This window comes from Astyanax mexicanus, chromosome 16 (genome assembly GCF_023375975.1).
Source record: "Astyanax mexicanus isolate ESR-SI-001 chromosome 16, AstMex3_surface, whole genome shotgun sequence".
Taxonomy (NCBI): Eukaryota; Metazoa; Chordata; class Actinopteri; order Characiformes; family Acestrorhamphidae; genus Astyanax; species Astyanax mexicanus.
Genome location: NC_064423.1, coordinates 17,682,807 through 17,706,927, shown reverse-complemented (window position 1 = coordinate 17,706,927; position 24,121 = coordinate 17,682,807). Strand labels below are relative to the sequence as shown.

Here is a 24,121-nt window from a genome sequence, read left to right as displayed (position 1 = left end):
CTCGTCTTTTGTATTTATTGTATTTATTGTTATTTAGTGTTATAATTTTATAATTTTATGTTGCACTGTCGTCACTCCTGCACTTTATGTTGTCTATTGCTTGTTGTTCTATGTTGCACCATGGTTCCGGAGGAACGTAATTTCATCACACTGTGTACCTGTACTCAGATGTAATGACAATAAAAGCCTCTTGACTGACTTGACTTGACCCCGGCCCATATTTTATTCACAGAATATCAATCGCAATTTTACTTTTTTAGGAAAATTTTTCTGAAACTGTTCCCAGTTCCAAGTGTTTTGCAGATTGTTGAACTTCTAAATCTTTTTATAATGTTTTTTTTTATGAAATGGCTCACTTACATCTTATATGTTATATTGTGAAAAAAAACATGGGTCTATAAGATTCTTTATATTAACATTCATATTTATTGTTAAATTATTATCTATATACTTGTTGTTAGGGTTGTAATTTTTTATGTGGCAGCAACAATGTACTAAGCATAGCCATTCATGTTTTATTCTAAATGTGTGTGCAGCTGTGAATTCTTAACAAATAGTTATTTTATGGTTTCAAAAATCTTTTTCATAAAAAATGTATTTCTGACTGAGGCAGTTTATTGTAACATTGATATACTGCATATTTCATTACTGTGCCGTGCATCTTTCTGTATGCTGTTTTATCAAGTTTAAAAGGGTACTTTTCACCAGTTTTGAAGACTCATAAAGATCTTATACATTAAGAGTCTTTCATATTCTATTAATTAATCACAGAATACAAAATCCAATCCTACAGCCATTGAAATGTTTAATATGAACTGAGAAACACAGTCAGAGTGATCAAATGTAAGTGTGAGTTTTCTTTTGTACAGTACATGTCCATTCCTTAAAGAGAATGAATGCTATAAATTTACAATTCCACAGACTGATAAACTTGCATCAGAGAGATAATTTAATAAGGAAATATTAAAATATTATTTACATCAAAATATTGCATAAATAATATATAAACATGTCAGAAATCTGAATATTTGGTCAAGAATATACACAATAAATAAAAACCTCAAAAAAGATTCACTACTGTTCAAATGTTTTGGATTATTTTGTCTTCATTTCCTTTTATTTGACAAACATTTTAGACACATTTTGTTGATAATTTTAGTTTATAGTTTATGATATTTTTCACACTTTGAAATCACAGAGATGTGATCACAATTGATTAACATTAAATGTATTAAAAGGTAACTTTTAAAAATATATTATTTATTAAATAGATATAAATGACTTTTTACAACTTCCTTCTAACCAGTCAAGACAGAAACTTGTGATGTTGCACAGTATCAAAATTAAGTAATTCAAAATCTGAATAAAGCGTAATAAATGATCACTGTGTGACACATGAAATGTTCTGGTATGAATGTTTTTCTGATGTTTTTGCAGTCAGTCGAGACTTCCTTCTCTCTTAACATTTAGAACTGGGTATAGCTGGTTCTGCTCAATGGAAAAAAGAAAAAAAAGCAGGCTGCAAAACCTACACATATTCATTCAGATTTGTTTACTGGTTTCTGCTTTACTTAAACCATGAAGCTGCACACAAAAACCACTACACTCTAACACTACACTTAAGTCTCACACCCTGATCATTTGTTTCTGCTTGATTTTTATCTGAATATTGTGGAAACTGTGTCTGATTTGTGCTGAGATTTGAGATCTGTGGTGCTCATAAACAAACTCACAGTCTCTGCAGGGTAATCTTCTACACCCTGTTTTATGGTCAGATCCAGATCTTAGATTTAGCATGATAACCTACTACCTACGGTCTGTTGTAGGGTTAGATTCATCTAGTAAAGTTAGCATAATAAGTAGGCCGGTCATGATTTTTACATTATCGACTCATATGACAATCAACAATGAACCAATATTTTAGCCAGTTGCGTAGCCAATGGCAATACAGCTGACCTTCTACTTGTTGTTACTTAATTAATTTCACTTAGAATATTTCATTTTTATTATAGTCTAATAGTCTAATTTATTATTTATAGTAGTACTATTATTATTGTTACTTATTTACTGTTCGTTTAAAGTGCCATTGGACTACTGCTCAGTTTCACTGTACACTGTGTAACGACAGTAGAGGCATCTTATCTTAACTTATCTTATCTTATCTTATCTATCTTATACAGACCCAAAACACTTCAAGAGGTAGCCTGAAACAAAGCTTTTTAGCTTTGTGAATGCATCTGTCTATTTAAGATGCTTTTGAGAACCGAAACTTCTCTCAGTGCAACTGAAAAAAACAGTAATAATTGTCATGCAAAGACCAAATTTGCATATTCTGTCCCACACAGAAATAAAATTTTACTATGACTAATAAAATCCAAATTACAATCCAGATGCTAGTCACCTGAAGTGTAAATATTCCGTACAATATTTACCCACAGAGCCTAAAAGTCCAGTTTACATAGAAGTTTTATTTTATTTATATTTGTATTTATTTAGGATTTAGAAGTAGTTTTAAACATTTTATATTACAAATTCAAATTCTGAATGTTCTTAATAATGTAATTAATTCATTAAATATAATGTTCTATAAAACATTGTAATTATATTATCATGGTTTTAATAATCATTTATTGCAATTATTTGTAGGATAATATCGTCCAGAAAAAGGATTAGTTCCATGCCTAACAGTAACCTACTACAATATGTTCTATATTTAGATTCAAACTCCTACATATGTTGGAAAACACTAATGCTTCTCACCAGTGTAATGTACACTAAAAAAGCTCTTAAACAACGGCATGTTCTGAAGTTTTGTTCGTGAAACCGAGCTCTTGTGCTCATACATGTGACCACAACTGGGCGTTTGAGAGTGACTAATCTCTGCCACCTCAGCCCGTTTGCTAAGAAGTTTTCAGGTCACTTCTTAGAACCTGAGTTATTTCCGGTTTCACATTAAGTAAACAATGTTGTGAAATCTAAAATTGCAGTTTTTACAAATCATTTCAGCAACACTGCAGTGTTTTATTGTGTCATGACCTAGAATTATACGTGCATGTTTGACCATGTGACAATTGATATGCTTGTACTTCATAGGTGCAGATCTGGCAATGTATCGAAGACTAAAGACTCAGACTCAGACTGCAAGTCCAAATCTTATTAAATCTCATTATAAAGTACAATTGGAGGTAGTTAGAAATGTGATTGTACAATTGGAAGCATCTCAGTTTGTACTGGGAGTGGGACAAAATATTGATACTGTGATGCAGTATATTGTATCATTTCCACTTGTGATGCTTTATCAATATGTGACATCATATATCTACATTTTCTTTGAAACATATGTGCTCTTAACTCAGTGAGACTTATCCCCAAAATCTGACTCAAGCCCTATCCGGACAGGATTAGTAATTAAGGTAATTTTTTCATTTATGGGGGGTCCTCTGTGATTTTATTCCCGTCTGGAATGACCATGTATGTGTTTTTCTCAGACGTCCTCTGAGAAAATGACAGGCTGAATTACCTACTGTTTTTCGCTGAACCAGTAATTTTAGTCCCATCTGGATGCACATTTCTGATTTTCTTTCATTAATCGCGTTTCGCGTTTAATAAAATAGCTATTTGTCCACTGCCATGCAACGCAACTACACGTGGGCTTGAGTTTCCATGGAGAGCTACATAAACACAACAGCGAGTGGAAATGGAGGAGCTACTGAACGTGATGTCATGTAACAGAGAAAGACAAAAAACTCACTGATCCTCCTGTTTTTTTCAATTGCAGTCTGGGTGCAAGAGTTTTATCACTGCGTAGAAGTGTGAAATATTTTTAACAGACGTCCCACTGAGAAATAATCCTATCCGGATTAGTAGGGCTTTATTAACTAAAGTTACTGCTTCATTACTCCACGTTGTGGTGCTAATTATATGAATAGGGTAAACCTTCTGTAAAGAATATTGGCTATCAAATTCTTTGAAACTGACATTAATAAATCTATTATTCCATAATTTCTGGTATTTACTTATTTAGGAGTTTTTTCATCCTCTTCAGAAACACAGATGCTGTGAAAAATCATAGCGAATTGTCTTGCGTCATGCTCTGCATGATCAAATCAGATTTCAATAAATTTTGTCCTCACTTTTGAGCAATGCAAGAAACAACAAGCTCGCCAAATCCAGAGTGACGGTTGTACGGTGGTTGATTAACAACGACACAGCTAACCATGCAGATACATTTGTGATGTCCAGACAGGCAAATCTGAACCGGACAGTCATCTCAAAAGATCTGATTTGAGAAACAAATCTGATTCACCTACAGTCTGAACACAGCCTAAAGGCACATCTCGCAGTTGCCATTCACAAGCCCACCTGCAGGCCCAGCCTCACATCCCTCAATCCTATAACTGTACAATTATTACAGTTATATTTGCATTGTTTTGCATGTAGTACAACATGTCTTAGAATGGGAATTCAAGTGTATTAATTCCTTTATGAGGTTAAAGTACAGATCCAGGTCTGTATGAAGGTGTGCTAATGTCACAGTTACTTTCCGTTTGGCTTTTCTCTGCTACCTCCAGCGGCTCAGAAAGCCTCAGCATCTGCCCTTTGTAGTTGGGATTGGGAAAGGAATTGATAAAATGAGCCACCATCTCTTCATCCTCTTCGTCCTCCTCCTCTTCATCACTGGTATGTCGGCAGTCATGCAGCATAGTGCTTTGCTCCAGGTTGAGGCATCTGCTGGGTTTGTCCACATCATCACGATACAGAAGAGTAACATTGTGCACCTCCTCCGTCACTTCCTTTAAGTCCTGCAGGAGTGATCAGTCATTAGATTGGCTATGCACTGATGTAAACCCACCTCCCCTACCCAGCATCCAACACCTTACGCCCAAAAACCAGCAAACACACATGCAGACACCCACACACACACACACGCATGCATGCATGCAGTTTTCTCAAGCTGAACGTTTGCACAAACTTCATGCTGTGCTCTGCAGGTGTGCAGCTTGCTGACAAAAGATGATTTTTGTTTTTTTGATTGACCACAAGGGGAAACCCTTATGTAGGTCACGCTATACAGCCATTAATAAACAGGACGTAACACTTCCTGCCGGTGTAAACCCCAGACCCCAGGCAATTTAACCCTTTCAACTACAGCCGTACATATTATCCAGTTCATCATCTCTAATCATATTGTTTAGTAATTAAAAAGTGTATTATTAAATATTTTTTTATATCATGTTAAATATCATGTATTATTAAAATCTACCACAAAAAATAATACCCTCTATGACTTATCAATTATTGTAAATAAATTAATAACAGCAAAAAATGTATAAAAACTACTAAAAATAAAGTTATTATAAACTGCTATTATTTTTTTGTAGCTACAGGACATTTAATAACTTTTAATAAATACACTTAATATTAGACAAGTGCTATAAATAATTGTAAATTATTTCTAATTCCATTTCCATTCCAAAGATATATATTTAGTAACTTCTAACTAAATTAGTAACTAAACTAATTACTAAAATAAATAGTGAATATTAGAACTATGAAATTATATTTAGTAGCTTTCATAAATACATACACAGTATATGCTATAGTATACTATCATAATTAAAAGCTGCTCTGAATTATGCAGTGATTTCTATTAACTATTCAGTATCCACTATAAATTGTTTAGTAAATAATATCTGAATTATAAATAAGTAATTAAATAATTCTGAATTGTTTTGTAAGTTCCATTAATTTTCCATTAACTACCAAATGGTGTTCAGTTACTACTAAAATAATTTCTAATCAGAAGCAAGAGAAACATTATAGCTATTAATAATTATTCAGTTAATCAATATCTTCTTTGATGCCCTGCGATGGACTGGCGGCCTGTCCAGGGTGTATCCTGCCTTCTGCCCGATGCTGGCTGGGATAGGCTCCAGCACCCCCCCGCGACCCTTAATGGATAAAGCGGTTGATAATGACTTGAATATCTTCTTTGAATAAAAAAAACATATGATTTACTCTGTAACTCCTTTTAATTGTTCAGTATCTATTATGAATTACATAACAATTATAAGATATTCATTAGTAACTATTGTAAATAATTATCCAATAATATAAATAATTAAAAATTAAAATGTTTCATTTTTTCGGTAACTGCTGTAAATAACCACTATTGAGTAATCTCCAAGCTACTATTAAATCATTTTTAAACTATTTTAAATTATCCATTAACTACACTCTAGTTCTTTAAGTGGTTTCACTAATGAAAGACTGACATTACATAGAAGGCTTTTTTATAAATTTATTTCAAATTTTATCCCATTTTCTCCCCAATTTGAAAGGCTTGGAAGGGAGGCACAGCAACCCAGCTCTGATGCCTTTGTTGACAGTAAGATCCTCGGATCATAATTGCAGCACCATAGTCGACTGGACCACTGTGAGTATTTTATATATATATTTTTGGTTTTGTTTGGTATATTAAAAAAAGATTTCACCAGGGAAAGAATTCGAAATATATTTAAAGTTTTTTTGAGTTACCACAGTTATTTATAAAACCATTGGCTTTACTAATGAACCTGTTAACTATCATTCTCTGTCTACTATGACTTATTCAGTAACCTATTAGACTCTTATACAGCTTTGGAAACAATAAAAGACCACTTAAAAATGATGTGTTTCTTTCATTTTACCGAATTGAAAACCTCTGGAATATAATCAAGAGGAATATGGATGATCACAAGCCATCAAACCAAGCTGAACTGCTTGAATTTTTTGCACAAGGAGTGGCATAAAGTTATCCAAAAGCAGTGTGTAAGACTGGTGGAGAAGAACAAGCCAAGATGCATGAAAACTGTGATAAAACAGGGTTTTTCCACCAAATATTGATTTCTTATCTCTTAAAACTTTATGAATATGAACTTCTTTTCTTTGCATTATTTGAGGTCTGAAAGCTCTGCATCTTTTTTTTTATTTCAGCCATTTCACATTTTCTGCAAATAAATGCTCTAAATGACAGTATTTTTACTTGGAATTTGGGAGAAATGTTGTCTGTAGTTTATAGAATAAAATCAGAATGTTCATTTCACTCAAACATATACCTATAAATAGCAAAATCAGAGAAACTGATTCAGAAACTGAAGTGGTCTCATAATTTTTTTCAGAGGTGTATGTGCTGCTAGTTGAAATGTGGACCCACATTAAGACCTTCATTGTTTTAGTTAATTCAAGTTCAACCTGGTGGTTCTAACCTGGTGATCTAGATGGGGGTCCGTGTCAGGAATCACAGGTCTCGGGATCACTGGTAGGAGCTTCCTCCTTAACCTAGAAATGCATTACACCAAAAGAAAAAAAAGCTAGTATTTACAATAACAGAGGCAAATACTGCACATTTACTGTAACAACAGCTCTTTACCTTTTGAGAGCAAAAGAGAAGCAAATGGAGAACAGAAGCAGAACTCCAGAAACAAAGACAGTCAGGATTATCTTTGAAAAGCCTGATGAAAGAGAAGACACTCTGTTACGTCATGACATCTGCACAGATTGATTTACTAATCAAACCAATAGAAGAACATTAGTAACAGATGGAGGAGTAAGAGACGTGTACCACTGTTGGGAATGAAGAATGGGCCTGTGAGTGTTGAGAAGTATTCAGTGGCGTTAGGCCCAGCTCCAGCTTTTGTCCGGCCAGCAATGTAGACAGTGTACGAGGAATCTTTACTGAGGTTACTAAGAAGGAACCTGGTTTGATTTTCCGCCACTTCAAAATAAGCTGTAAGAAACATAAAAAAAGTTATATTAAAGAGTTAGAATATTCTTTACTGTAGAATTATTAGAATATAGTGGTGTAACGGTACAGAAAATTCAAGGTTCGGTTCACACCTCAAACCAAAAATAAAGAGGCTGGGCATTCTGTATAGCAGCGGGCGCTAGACAGAGAGAGAGAGAGGGCAAGCACGCGAGGGGAAGAGGGCGCAGCGAGCACGAGAGAGAGGGCGCACGTGAGAGTGAGGGAGAGAGAGAGAGAGGGTGAGAGAGAAAGAGAGGAAGAGCGCGAGAGAGAGAGAGCGCACGCGAGTAGGAAGAAAATAGTTGGTAATGTCAAGACTAAAATACAATAATATTGATATATCTTCAATAGCACAATCAGGAATGCTGAGATTTTAAAGAAAATGTATTCATTAATACACCGAAACCACAAGGTTTTACATTAATGGTTAATAAACCCACACCTCGCCTGATTTTTATTGTTATTACTCTATAAGCACAAAGTACTTACTTAGTACATACTCAGAAAAAAACAGGGAGTGGGCTGTATTATGTAGTGTACGGTGTTTCACTGTTCTTACTTAATATATACACAGTATTTACCCTCTAAAACCTGGGCTGTATTATAAAGCGTTACCCATATCTCTGCACCTTATCCTCACTAGAACGTATCGGTACTGCACTGTGCTATCTGTTAAATGGTCTCATCTGCTATATTTATTGTATTTATTGTAGTGTTACAGTTTTATGTTGCACTTTCGTCACACTTTTGCACTTTATGTTTGTCTATTGTATTGTTGTTCCATGTTGCACCATCGTTCTGGAAGAACGTAATTTCGTTACACTGTGTACCTGTACTCAGATGTAATGACAATAAAAGCCTCTTGACTTGACTTGTCCAGCATAATGTCCATAGTGCAATGCTTTACCCATGTGAGAGCTGCCTTTCGAGATCCAGATAGCATAATGCAGCAGGAACCCATGCTGGTCCTGGACTGGAATCGGAACCCACGTCAACACAGCCGAATTCTCAGTCACATTTACAACTGTGACATGAGGCTCTGCAACAGGTGCTGCCAAAAATAATAAACAATGATTAGAGAATGAATTTCTATTATGTACCTATTATTAAAATATTGAAATCACTTTGAAATAATTCAGTTAATCAGTTGCAAAACAATTAATAAATATCTGTTTATATTTTCTGATCTCACCTCCTTCCTCAGAATAAATAGGGCACATGCTTATGGTTGTTCGATGTCTGTTCTGTCCGGTGTGAATAAAGTAGTAATAACGCACAAATTTCTCCATACCTGAAATCACAGTGATAGATTAAAAGCTAGATAAAGTAAAGAAAATTGTACTATACATCAACTTTGTTGTATTCAGATAAAAGTTCAATCTTTCTTCTGGATCTCAGAGTTTTTACTTTTTAAAACATCAGCTGCTCTTTGCACTGACATTGCAGAATTCATGGGAGAGGGACTGGAATCATGCCCGATGTGGATGTGATTATCTGTTTGTTTGCTTGGATTCTAGCCATTCGTTGCTGGTCACAATCATTTCCACCTACTGTACTGTCCACTGTGTGTGGAAATGCTTTCTATGACATGTATTTTCAGTACACGTGTGACACAGATGCAAAATTGTTGTAAGGTATTACAATAAGGGTCACAAATAACAGTACAACAGGATAGTTTAAAACATTGTTAAATGGTTAAAGGTGATTTGGTGTGAAGGTGTAAATTGGACTTTGGATGTAGTGAAACACTATACTGAGTACAAACTTTGTTGAATAATCCACCTCCATTCCCCCTTCGCAGTCCAAAGTACAGTGCTTTAAAGCAGTCCTAGGTAGGATTTTCTTGATTTTTGATCTTTTTAAAGAAGTAAAATTACAGCTTGAAACTTACTGCAGCGCTGCATTGAGGTGTAATAGGAGGAATAGCGGTGCTCTCGTGTCTGTGCCGGGCTCCTCTGAGCTCAAACCAGACTCTGTAAGTTTTCAGAGGCGGCCGCGACCAACGCTCGCAAGAACTGCGACCTGCTTTCCGACCTTTAGTTCTAACAGATCTACAAGGACTACTGGTTCATTCTTTACAAACTAACATACAGACACTCTGGCAGAAGCTGGAAAGAGACCGAATATGTCTGTGAAAGCCAAAAAATGACAAAGAGAATACTACTAATCCGCCTAAAACATTTATTACACTCTACAACTGTAGGGGGGAGCCCGCGAGCACAAAATCTCAATCCTACCTAGTGAAGCTTTAAGTCGATGCCCCCAACTGTTCCATCTGTTGCTGAAAATATCTCTATAATATATATGCCTTCATTTTTAGATGGCCATGCCCTGAGAACTACCAAAAGATACTGTGTGTATAAACAGTCTTTTTTAATAAACTATTTGTGCACTTTCAAAGTTCTCAGTGCCTTCTTTAAAATTGCGAGGGCCCTCATAATTCTACCAATGAAGTGTGGAGCTACTTTGAGCTTGTTACTGGTGTAATAATAGTGACTTCTTGCATTGGGTAACATGCCCTTATCACTAGCACTGTTCATGAACTGACAACAGTTCATACTTGTTATTGGGTTTCACCACTCCCAAAGTCCATTTTACACTGCATTTATTTCCCACTGCATTTCTCCTTTAAGTAATGTCTAGAACTAAATATAAATTATTAATACAATAGCTAACAAATTCTTACCATTCTTAATGCTTTTAACTGTAGCACGGGTGGAAGTGTTCACGTGTGATGTTCGGGTTTCTCCATCTACGAGCTTGTACCACTCCAAGCAGTGCTTTTTTGGCATTTTTTGTAAACTTGTGTGGCAATCTTAAAGATACACAAACAGAAAGCACAGCTGAAATATGAGATCCGATTCATAAAGTGACCGTAGCATTTCTTGGATCATTGCTTTTTGTCTTACCATCACTATGTTTGCTATACATGATCTTAGTAACAGAGACCCAAAACTAAACTAATGTAAGCTCATGCATATTAATGTGTACAAACAATAACGAAACTATTTTTGATAGTTGACACTGGTCGAAAATACTTCTCAAACAGGTCAGATTCATGTGTAGTCTGTTTTATAGTTTTTGCTATGATGCTTAAGCAAAGCATACTTAAAGTAGCCCATTGAATACGCTGGTTAATCGGGTTCTGTGTGGTCCAGCATAATCAGGAGATCGCCGGTTCATATCCTGTTCATGTATCTTGCCATCGGCTACCGGAGCCCTGAGAGAGCACCATTGGCTTTGCTCTCTCTGGGTGGGTAGATGGCGCACTGTCCCCACATCACTCCAAGTGGTGATGTCTGTGGCATCTGTGAGCTGATGTATCCGAACCGAGTGTGCTTTCCTCCGATTGCACTGTGATGCTACTTAGCAATGCTGCATCAGCAGCAGTTTGAAAAGACTAGAGAAGGTGGCTGACTTCACATGTGTTGGAGGAGGCATGTGCAAGTCTTCACCCACCTGGTGTTGGGGCATCACTAGTGATAGTGATGAGTCCTAATGAGTGCGTTGGGTAATTGGCCATGTAAATTGGCCAGAATATAAGAATTAAATATAATTAAATTATATATATATATATATATATATATATATATATATATACAGTGCCTTGAGAAAGTATTCACCCCCTTTACATTTTTCACATTTTGTTACCTCACAACCTGGAATTCAAAGGGAATATTTGAGGGTCTGCATCATTTAATTTACAGACCATGCATAGCATACAACTTTCAACATTTAACATTTTTTTTTATTGTGAAGCAAACAACAAATAGGACAAAATAACTGAAAACATCAGTGGGCATAACTATTCACCCCCGTAAGTCAGTACTTTGTAGAGCCACCTTTTGCAACAATTACAGCTGCAAGTCGCTTTGGATAAGTCTCTATGAGCTTGCCACATCTTGCCACTGGAATTTTTGCCCATTCCTCATGGCAAAACTGCTCCAGCTCCTTCAAGTTAGATGGTTTCCGTTGGTGAACAGCAATCTTCAAGTCTGACCACAGATTCTCAATTGGATTAAGGTCTGGGCTTTGACTAGGCCATTCCAATATGTTTACACATTTCCTCTTGAACCACTCAAGTGTTGCTTTAGCAGTATGCTTTGGGTCATTGTCCTGTTGGAAGGTAAATCTCCGCCCTAGTCTCAAATCACTGACAGACGTAAACAGGTTTTGCTCAAGAATATCCCTGTTTTTAGCACCATCCATCTTCCCCTCGACTCAGACCAGTTTTCCAGTCCCTGCTGCTGAAAAACATCCCCACAGCATGATGCTTCCACCACCATGTTTGGTGTTCTTGGGGTGATAAGATGTGTTGGGTTTGCGCCAGACATAGTGTTTTCCTTGGTGGCCAAAAAGTTCAATTTTGGTCTCATCTGACCACAGTACCTTCCTCCATACAGTTTGGGAGTCTCCCACATGCCTTTTTGCAAACTCGAAACGAGCCTTCCTATTTTTGCCTGTAAGTAAAGTTTTTTTTCTGGCCACTCTTCCATAAAGCCCAAATCTATGGAGTGTACGGCTTATTGTGGTCATATGAACAGATACTCCAGTCTCTGCTTGGGAACTCTGCAGCTCCTTCAGGGTTACCTTTGGTCTCTGTGCTGCCTCTCTGATTAATGCCCTCCTTGACCGGGCTGAGAGTTTTGGTGGGCGGCCCTCTCTTGGCAGGTTTGTTGTGGTACCATGTTCTTTCCATTTGATGATGATGGATTTGATGGTGCTCCTGGGGATCATCAGAGATTTGGATATTTTTTATAACCCAACCCTGACTTATACTTCTCTACAACTTTATCCCTGACTTGCTTGGAGAGCTCCTTGGTCTTCATGGTGTTGTTTGGTTAGCTTAATGGTGTTGCAGCCTCTGGGGCCTTTCAGAAAAGGTTTGTATATACTGACACATCATGTGACACTTAGATTGCACACAGGTGGCCTTCATTTCACTAAGCATGTGACTTCTGAAGGTAATTGGTTGCACCAGAACTTTTTAGGGGCTTCATAACAAAGGAGGTGAATACATATGCACATGCCAATTTTCAGTTTTTTATTTTCATATTTTCTTTATATACATATATATTTTTTCTCATTTCACTTCTAAAACGTAGACTATTTTGTGCAGATGCATCTCATTCAATTCAGATAAAAAAAAATACATACAGGTTGTAATGTAGTAAAATAGGGAAATAATCCAAGGGGGTGAATACTTTTGCAAGGCACTGTATATATATATATAAATATATATTGGTTAAACAGCTAAATGGACATAGAGGATGTGCACCATGCTTTGCCTGTGTGACCAAACATGCTTGAAAACATGTTTATTAAACAAATCCATTTCACGAAATTACAGGAATTTTACTAACAGGAATTTTACTCATGTACATTTTGTGTGATAGTAACATATGCTGGCAGCTATTGTTGTGAATCAGAGTTTTACTCGACTGTCAGTTGCACACACACACAAACACACACACACACACACACACGCATACACACATTTCCAACAATACTTACGTTTTAAATGCTGGACAGGTGGTATGATAATCTCTTGAAACTGTGATGTGGATACGTCGTTGATAGCAATGATAGACACCCTAAGTTCAGAATCAGCTGCTGTCAAGCTGTAAGACGTCTCTTTTGTGGTTTTATTTTTAGTTTTACAAGGAAAATTTAAAGTCAGGTTATATGTGACACCACTGGAACTGGCTTCAGGAGGTGGAACCTAAATTTAAGAAAAAAAATACAATAATATTAGAAGTGTAAAATTCAGACAGTTCTTTTTCAGGGAAACAGATGCAACATCACTTCCATGTAAGAAGAACATATTCATTTACAGTCATGTAAAGAATTGAAATTAACCCATGATCTAAAATAAGAATCAGTTGCAGAACACAGTTAGAGAGGTTTTTGGAGGAGCCTGTCATATTTGAACCAATCAGACATTGACTTGGTTTTCTCTTGATTGTTGAAGTAAACGGATCACACTGGTGAGCTTCAAAAAGATATTAAGGTCTCTAGAAAGAAGGTTGTAGACGTGAATAAATTTGGGACTAATTACAACAGTAAATAAAAAAGTACACAATAATTACAGTATCAGCTTATCGTACAATACATAGACATGACCTAAATCTTTTTGCTGATCTCGATATTGCCTGTTATATTTATTTGAATGTTTACATAACAATGATATATGAGGCAATTAGGTATTTTTGTAATAAAATACAACATATTTTTATCTCTTATTTGATTATTTTTTTTATCTCTTAATTATTAAAGAATTCATATTCTGGTACATTATTACCATTTCAGTGACATAAAATACTTTTAAAAAGAAAATAATAGCATGTATCTCAATTTTTTTCTGGGATAATAAACTGTCCAAGCAAAAAAATAGCAATCTTGACAGACTTAGCGGTTCACCCACAAAATAGTTAATTCACTGTCATCATGGCCAGGTCAGGATGACACAGCGTTTTGTGCATTTAAACATAAGAATTAAACAGTTGAAAGAAATCTGCATGGAGGAGTAGAAAAATCTCTCAAGATTCTCCCCAAATTCTCCCCATCAAGACTGGTAGGCATTTATAGGAAACATCTAATTGAGTTGATTTCATGCAAACGGGGAAAACCCAACCCAAGATAGGGTTTTTTAGATAGAGTCATATTACCTCCATATCTCAATATTGTTTAAACAAATATCCAATGTCTGTTTGTGCAAATATGCATCACTGGGTGTTCTAACTTTTTTACATGACTGTATACTCAAATAACATAGTTATTGTAACTAAATAAACACATGCTTACAAAAATGTATATTTATGTACATGAATACAATTTGTTTTATATTCATTTGTAAACAATGAGTGAATTTGATACAGGTTTTTATACACTTGATCAGTAACTTACATCCCATTTGAGAGTAACTTTCCTCCTGCCATTTTTCTTTTCTTGTCTCCAGTGGACAACGGGTGCTTTAATTTCTGAAAAACAGACACATCCATTTATTAAATCCTGTTACTAGTAATAACTTTATGAATTGTTGGTTTGGAGGGGGGTAACATGTGCCCCAATAATTCTTGCTCACAGTCTATTATGTCATTAAGAGTGTGGCAAGTTTCCTATTGGCTTTTAAATAAATATTAGGAAAACTTTATTTATAATTACCCATTATTTTATATAAAAAAATTATATCATGTTATTTTAAAGTAATTATCATTGGGTACTATGGCAGAGTCACTGGGTCTCACCAGTTCATGCTGTAAGCATCCTTCTCTGATCACAGACAGCTGTTGCTGACTCATAGAAGAGAATCTCATGTGTTAACCTCAAGTATTAAGTGTACTGTGATAAAAGTCAGTTTGTGGTTCTCTTTATCTTCAAAAATGTTCGATTTGTGGCGCACAGTTCTGGGTATTTCCCTGCTTCGTTGATCAGTTTCTCCTCATCCATCACCCACAAGGGAGTTTCTTGAGAGCGAGACCTGACGTCAGTAACTTGTTCAGAGCCACCTGACTCCAACTGAAATAACGATAACTTTAAAACATATATATATATATATTATAAGTCATATATTATTGATTTTGTAGTGTTATTTTTATGTACTTTTATTTACTGTGTGGCAGGCTGAGATATTGAGGAGTTGAACAGTGTTCGGAGCCTTTGAAAGCTCATGCGGTATGGCGCGTTCAGTGTGAGACGGCATTAAGACTAACCTAAATTTGATCCATATCAGTCTTGTTCAGTATGTATAGTCTTATCATTGCACCCGTGAACTTTATTTAGCATGTTCCCTTTTCTTTGTATTTACAGCATTAGCCTGTTCTTTCTTTCCCAATGCTTTACTTTTGCATGATGTAAAAAAGGCCTCCAGTTTTCATAGTCAGCACTGTTTTAAAATAAACGTGGGCAAATTTTACATTTCAGTGATTTAATTGGTTGGTTGCACCTTTAGTTGTGGCTTTTAGAAGGCTAAGACTGACTAGGATGCTATGGTTATAAATTTAATATATTTAAATATATGTTGAAAAATTAGTAAAATTTTCCAGCCCTGCACTCACCGACAGGAACTTCAACAGTGTTGCTCCACTCACTCCAGATGTGGTATTGCTTGGTCTTGCGTCTAATCTGGACCTGGTACACTGAGTGGATCTGCAACGGCAGACGGTAGGAGTCCCATGGGTCTGTAACGTGTGAAAAAGTTTAAAGACCTTACAAAGAACACCAAAATATTAATGGTGAACTCTGGTGAAGTCAGGGGAGTAGAGGGGAGGGCAACCGTCCCTTCCCAGTGTTCCCATTTTTAAAAACATTTGCTAAAGTGCCCTCCAAATTCGCAAAAAATTGACAAATTGCTCCTCTGGCTGTAGTTCTCATTGGAAAAAATGATCAAGACTGGCCCAGTCCATTAGTGATGGTGAATCAGTGATTAACATTTTACAATACCAATACTAAACCATTCATTTCCAGAACCTTTGGAGAGCATGTTCCACCTGTGAACAGATATTAAACTGGCTTGCATATTATACACATTATTTTGTTGCAATGAGAGTAAGAAGAGAAACAAACCTGTTTTATTGTCCTCAGTCTCAAAAGTGTCCTGTGATTTGATAATAAATCAAATTAATAAATATCCTCACTCCTTAGAGAGCTAATATTTTATGGTGTAAAATAGAAAGAGAAGCACTTACATTCTGCCATGAAGCATTAATCGTCTTCCATCTGATCTCATGAATCGCACCTTTGTTATCTTCTGTTTTGGGCCAGCTTAGCATCAGATTTCCAGCTGACCTTACCTTTTTCTGTATGTCAGGGGAACTATATTTGACTGAAATGTAAAATAATAAGCTGTAATCATATTACGAGCTTTAAAAGCTTCAGAATGTTGTGACCTTGTTTTATTTATTTCACCAAATAAGGCTGTAATTATTACATTATAGTATTACAGTAAAGTATAGTTTATAAAGGTATAAAAATAATCCTGATAAATGGTACCTTAGTGCACTGGAGGCAGTAGAAGTGAGGTAGACACTACTAAGTAAAAATCTATCAGTGACTTTTAATGTATTTGCAAAGTTTCTTTCCCATACCAATGGTATTTGTGAAATATACAATAAAATTGACCCTGTACCCCCAGTTTTTTACCTTAAAAGTATTAGTTTTGATATGTTGACATTGCTGGGACACCATTTACATCTGTATTATTTTATTCACATGTGCATTGGTATCTTTAGTAGCATAAAAAGAACTCACATAGAATCTAAATAACTCATAGGAAGTGCTAGACAGACTAAAATGCATGCGGTTAAGCCACCTATAGTCAAAACAATGAACAAAGCCCAAACCCGTTATAAATTTAAACAGTTTCTATCCATCTCTCTCTCTCTTTCTTTCTCTCTCTCTGACTCTCTCTCTCTCTCTCTCTCTCTCTCTGACTCTCTCTCTCTCTCTCTGACTCTCTCTCTGACTCTCTCTCTCTCTCTCTGACTCTCTCTCTCTCTGACTCTCTCTCTCTCTCTCTCTCTCTCTCTCTGACTCTCTAAGGTTAATACATACATATTTATTGCAATCTTTTTACATGTAGACAAAATGCATCAGTAGCAGTATATAAACGTAAAAAATCCAGATACTTTTCCATATTTGTACCCAACATTTGCTGCATTCTATCAAAGTAACTCAAGAAGGATCATTTCTATTGGTTAGATTGAATGTGTCTTACCTAAATGTTTAAGGATGACAGTGGTCTTGTTGGAGGAACAATTTATATTGTCTTTTTGCCTTTCTACCCATATATCTGACTGAGTTCCAGTAAGTACGTATTCCAAAGGTACGTGTACAATCAGCTCTCTGCTTTCGAATTTAACACGTTCAGGAGGAGCATTAGCAAATGATCTGGACCTGAAGAGAAAAAAAAGAATTATTTAGAGAAAAGATAATTATTAAGGTCTGAACGCCATTTTTTAATAAGTTTACTAAAACCTCTTAGTAATTCCCCTTATCCTGCATACTTAATGTAAGCAAACTAGGGCCACAACAACTAATCGATTATTAAGTTGTTTCTATGTAATTATACACAAGTAGCTGGAGGTACCTGTGGCATGGAGTTCATAGTAAGTAATTCTCTTTTCACTCTTGTTACTGCTAGAATAGTTGAACAAGATTTCTCATTCCTAGTAAATTTACATCGCTCTCACATTTAGGGAAGAAGTTAGCCTTACCATTTCCACCTTAAATTCCACCTTAATTTAATGGCAGCTTGACCAGCATTTTAAAAACAAACCATAGTTTTAGTGAAGCTAATGTTAGCAACTATTTTTTCTCTCACTCAGTGTTACTAGAGCCTGCTAGAGTAGATTAAACAAGATGCCTGATTTTTTGTACATTTATATCTCACTCACATTCAGCCAGATTTCCATTCCACCTTAAATGCAGTGACATATACATTCAGAGTAAAAGAAAATCAAAACATTTTAAATAATAAATGTAAAGCCTTTTTCAAGGTCTTTTCTGATTCTGACATTGTGTGTAAGTGTCACAGCCAAGTGTATATTAACATTACATACACTGTTACTGTGTTAAATAATGATAATAAAATGAATGTAACTTCTTCATGTACACACTAATATTTTAAATAATGGTAGGTTGTGTGTTCCTGGTCAAATAATATATTAATTACATTTTCATTTTATTAAAAAGATTAATAATCGATTAATCAAATGTCTAAATAGTCATTAGTTGCAGCCCTAAATCAAACCATGGCCCACTTTAGAGTGTACAGTTAGAACTGGAGATGGAACTCAAGAGACTGGGCTAATATTTATACTAAAGATATTAGCCCAGTATCTAGTTTTACACCTATTTATACACCTTCTAAATAATATTTGATTTAAGACAGATTGAAATTGAAAAAAGGGTACAAACAAAGCAAATAATATCATTATAACACACAGCCATGTGATTGACAGTTACTAGGTATATGACATCTTTTTTTAGTATATTGTAAACTGTTAATTTTGCAATGTGTTGATAATATTTTAGGGGTATTTTTCCCCATTTTACGCTGGCTGGACAATTTATCCTAAATTTCACTATATTTAATATTTAAAATTATGCACAAAAAAAGTTTGAACTTAGACCAACATATGCTGCCTTCAAGACATCATCTTTTCCAGTGCAAACCACATAAAAAATCACCTTAATGTAATATCAGGTCTGCTACACAGGTTGCTATCTATGTGTGGTTTAAAAAAGCATGTGTTGTCTGTCTTCTTTGTTAGTGAGATGGTTTGGTGTCTGCACGGATGACACTTAATAGGGTACAATATTGTAAAAAATACTGTAAAAATTTTGTTTATTAGCAAATATTTAAATATTAGTTAGATCCATAGATTGATATTTACAGTTATCTGCATGTTGTTTTGTTGCCGTGAAAATTATACTCAGCAAATGTTTTCATCATATTGTACTGTATATTTACTGTCATTTATCTTAAGCATATAGATATGAACTCTTTATTCTCTAATAGATCCAAGTGTGATGTGGTTTCATTATCATTATAGACAAAGACAAAATTATAGAATTGTACTTACTCTATAAAAAGAATATATTTGACGCCATGAGTAGATTCTCTATCCTCCAGTTCACAAGTGAAATCTTCTTCCTTTAAAGTGCTTTTCCTGTAACAGTATGGAATTGAGACTGGACATGCTGCACCTGTTGGAGTTTAAAGATCAGTGACTGTATCCCCTTCTGCATTTACAACTATAGATTAGTAATTTACAGAAGTAATACATTTGCCTGCAACTCAGGAATTAGGGAAATGTTTTGAGGTTTTACATATTAGAAGTGTAGATTATAATCTATTTTCTATCTTTTAGGGTGTTTTCACACCCAACAGTCCATATTAGAGTCTGAACCAAGGTACCTACCTGTATTTGTTACATTGTATGCATTTTAGGGGTGAAACGATTGCTCAAGTAATTCGATTCGTTAATCGATTTTAAAAATTGATCGATTAATTTTCTGTGCCTCGAGTAATCGTTTAATTAATCTTAAAACGCAGAGCACGGAAATTAGTGCGAACTTTTAATGTGAAATAGCGCGCTTAGTGTTACGTCACCCACGCGGTGGAGAAGACAGAGAGAGGTTTTCGAAGCGGTGAGCAGATACATTTAATTTATAAAAAATCAATGAGATTAACATTAATGTACCTTAATCAGTGACGTGCAGACGCTATGGCCCAATGCGCTTGGGCAACTGCCCTTTTGCCGTCCTTGGCTGATATTGCCCTTCCGAGGGGAGGGGAAAAAATAATATAGGCAAATATGATTTCATATTTCAACAAGATTTTCTTTATAATTCGTAATTTTGATTGAAGTTTCGTAAAACAAAGTTTTCAGAGTCAATCATTCAGATTCAGACACCTCGAGAGATGGGGAGAAAGGGAGGTATAGCTTGCAGTCAACGTTTTACATGGCTCAGGTTGTTTTGTGAGAGGCTAACCAAACTAAGTTACATGCAGCTGATAACATTTCATTTTATCAAGCAAGATGAATGACGGACATAAAGCACTATTCTAATTATTCACATGCACTTTTTGTTAATGCAGAAAATTCGAAATGCCCACGGAAAAGAGACGAATACAGGAGAGAGAGAGACTCTCCCTTTCGTCAGGTTAGAGCAACTGCCCTTCAAGATTCCTGTGCACATCCCTGACCTTAATAACATAAAGACAGAGCTGTGGAGTGCTTATTATTAGAAATATTGTCTAATATGTGTGTTAAGTTCTCCACTTAATACAGTCTTTATGTAATCAGTAAACACAGTGCTGTGGAGTTTATAAATAAATACATGTTAAAGTTAGCGGGCCATGAACTTAATGTATTGTCATTTAGCTAAGATTCACAACATTTATGCCAATGTTTATGCCTTTATTATTGATAAATGCCCTATATTTAATACTTACAAGAAATCCTAAGTTGAAATAATTAAATGTATTTATTACTTGTGGTATGTCTATTTTGTGTTTTATTTATTTCTATTTGTGTTTGCAATGTGGAAATGTATGTTGTGAGTTTAAAAATTAAACCAATTGGTCAATTATTATTAAGTAAAACTTCTTATTTTATGAAATTTTATGTTTTATCCGATTTCTCGATTAATCGAATTTTCAGTAGAGTACTCGGTTACTAAAATAATCGATAGCTGCAGCCCTAATGCATTTGGTTCAATTTTTACACAGATAACAGAGACCAGCTCGGACGTTTGCTTGGTGTGCATTTTTAAAGAAAACTAACCTTTTTCTTTGTACAGAAAATTGTTTTTTCAAATATTCTCCTTGCTATTTGCAAAAGCAAAATTTCTAAACTAGTTTCAAACATACAATTTGATAAGAATTTTGACCTGGCCCATGTTTCTGTCTGGACTGGCTGTAGAAACTATGGACTGGGATTCCCGCCAGCTTGTTTTAATGGCACAGAAAAGCAGTAATGCAATATTCTTATATAGGTTGAATATTGGTCCTTTGTTTCAGACTATGATTTGTGCATTTCACATCTGCTGTTTTGGTTTGGACCAAACAAGGTAGGTGTATACTTATTTATGCTTCTTCCTCATTTATAACACTTAAAAAAAAAACTATATTGACTTGATTCAAATGTGTCAGTTGAACACACAATTGAACATAATTAGCTTGCACTTTAACCACAGTCACACTGCACCCATTCTGCACCCTGCACTTTATTCATAGCTATACTGCACCTACTGAACTGTCCTATAAGCACCTGCAAACATCAATATAACATCTTTATATTATACCTGAACAGTTATACACAGCTCTGGAAAAAATATGGGACCACTTAAAATGAAAAATAAGTTTCTTTGTTTTTACCGAATTGAAAACCTCTGGAATATAATCAAGGAGAAGATGGATGATCACAACAAGCCATTAAACCAAGCTGAACTGCTTGAATTTTGTTTTTGCATCAGGAGTGACTTAAAGTTATCCAAAAGCCTAGTGTAAGACAGGTGGAGGAGAACATGCCAAGATGCATGAAAATTGTGATTAAAATATTTATTTCTGAATGCATATTTATGAATATGAACTTGTTTTCTTTGCATTATTTGAGGTCTGAAAGCTCTGCATCTTTTTTGTTATTTCAGCCATTTCTCATTTTCTGCAAATAAATGCTCTAAACGACAATATTTTTTATTTGCAAATTAGGGTGAAAATGTTGTCTGTAGTTTATTGAATAAAACAACATTGTTCATTTTACTTAAACATATACCTATAAATAGCAAAGTCAGAAAAAAAACTCTGATGAACTATTGTATTGACAGTGTAAGTTAATGTGTGTAGTTTAAGTTAAGCGTATAATTTCTATTTTTATTTTATGTTTTATATATTGTGTTTTCTTTATACTAAGTGCAAAATAATATGCACCCATATTTTTTACTCATCTGTAAACATGTACTTAAATGATGTGATAATAAATCTATGTGATTTATTTGATTAAAACTTGTTACAACAACACGTTTTACACAGTTGTCTTCTTTCAGATTACCTCTGTCAATTCCTAGCGCATAGAGAATTATTTCCAGTGCAGAGAGGCCATAACAAATAGTGTTGTACAAAAATGACACAGGTTTACCTACTGACCAGCAAAGATGATTTTTTTTACATGTCAATTTTTTTAAATGGACAAATATCATTCACACATTCATGTCAAAACCAGTAGTATAGTAAAACTACTGTAGTACACCTCTGTGGTGTCTCAGATCACAGATAACATCTGTACAAGTGAAAATGAAGCGACTCCTTATCTCTACTTCCGTCGCAACCTATCAGCAACATCTCCCTTTTGTGGTCATGATAATGATTAGTATTGGTGTCTACAGTCAGTGTAAGTAGTAACTGGCAGACAGACAGACAGACAGACATACCTTCAGCACTGAACACAACAGCAGCAACGAGCAGTAAAATCCCTACAGCCTCCATGGCCTCCGGCACTCAGACAGGTTCTGACGAGACACACCTCAAGCTCTACTGACAGTGGGCCCGAAGCCTCTACCTGCCATTGCGAGCAGAAGGAGGAGGCTTTAGAGAAAGGTGGCATCTAGCTGTCCTTTTGTCTCAAACTGAAACCCAGAGGGACTCGCGTCAGCATGTTGTAGTTTTCTTTTGCGTACAGACAGCTAGGCTACATGACCACAGACCACAAAACATGCAGGGGAGGGGACTTTCATGATAACTCCGAGATGAACTGACTGCAGTTTCAAAATAGTAAAGTCTAGCTGCTCACAAGTCATTATTATCAGAAGAAAGAAGCTACAGACTACAGCTTGGAAAGTGAGAACTGACAGATTCCATAACTTGTTATCTTTCACTACTGAATTGACTTGAATTTACTGCAAATATGTGCACATTATTGACATATGAAAACATACACAGATCAAGCATAACATTATGACCACCTCCTTGTTTGTTTCAATACCCATTACCCTTTTTTTTGTAGCTCCACTAAGCAGATAGGAGCACTTTGTAGTTATTAGCTATAATTATAATTACTGACTGCATACTATATGCATTTATTTATTTTTATGAATATTGGAAGTGAGAGAGGGGTAGGGAACGCGTCAGGCTCTGTAAAACTTGGTCACATTAATAAATTGATTTTAAAAAGTAATATATTTTTATATATATACATTTGTACATATATACAGCTCTGTAAAAAAAATGATCTCTGATTTTGCTATTTATAGGTATATGTTTGAGTAAAATGAACATTGTTGTTTTATTCTATAAACTACAGACAACATTTCTCCTAAACTCCAAATAAAAATATTGTCATTTAGAGCATTTAATTGCAGAAAATGAAAAATGGCTGAAATAACAAAAAAGATGCAGAGCTTTCAGACCTCAAATAATGAAAATAAAACAAGTTAATGTTCATAAAGTTTTAGGAGATATTTGGTGGAATGACCCTCATTTTTAATCACAGTTTTCATGCATCTTGGCATGTTCTCCTCCACCAGACTCACACACTGCTTTTGGATAACGTTATGCAACTCCTGGTGAAGAAATTGAAGCAGTTCAGTTTTGTTTGATGGCTTGTGATCATCCATCTTCCTCTTGATTATATTCCAGAGGTTTAAATTTGGTAAAATCAAAGAAACTAATCATTTTAAGGGGTCTCTTATTTTGTTCCAGAGCTGTGTGAGATGTGAATGTAGAGCAATTGTTATAATAGATAAACATAGATAGAATAAAAAAAATAAAAATAAAAGTAACACAATAAAAATAGAATAGAGCAAATAAATCTCAAGATAAATACACAAAAA

The 24,121-nt window shown here is 35.2% G+C and overlaps 1 protein-coding gene across 1 annotated transcript; it reads right to left on the bottom strand.

Annotated features, from left to right (window-relative positions):
• Nucleotides 1–1,088: 1,088 nt before the first annotated feature.
• Nucleotides 1,089–23,045, bottom strand: il12rb1 (interleukin 12 receptor subunit beta 1). Its single transcript, XM_049465953.1, has 15 exons — nt 22,724–23,045; nt 19,372–19,495; nt 17,502–17,680; nt 16,474–16,610; nt 16,352–16,382; nt 15,844–15,966; nt 14,693–14,766; nt 13,301–13,508; nt 10,473–10,601; nt 8,979–9,077; nt 8,694–8,837; nt 7,604–7,768; nt 7,412–7,493; nt 7,248–7,320; nt 1,089–4,802 (listed from the first exon to the last, which is right to left on the bottom strand). The coding sequence occupies exons 1-15, from the start codon at nt 22,776–22,778 to the stop codon at nt 4,491–4,493; spliced, it is 1,935 nt and encodes a 644-aa protein (XP_049321910.1). The 5' UTR covers nt 22,779–23,045; the 3' UTR covers nt 1,089–4,490.
• Nucleotides 23,046–24,121: the final 1,076 nt, after the last annotated feature.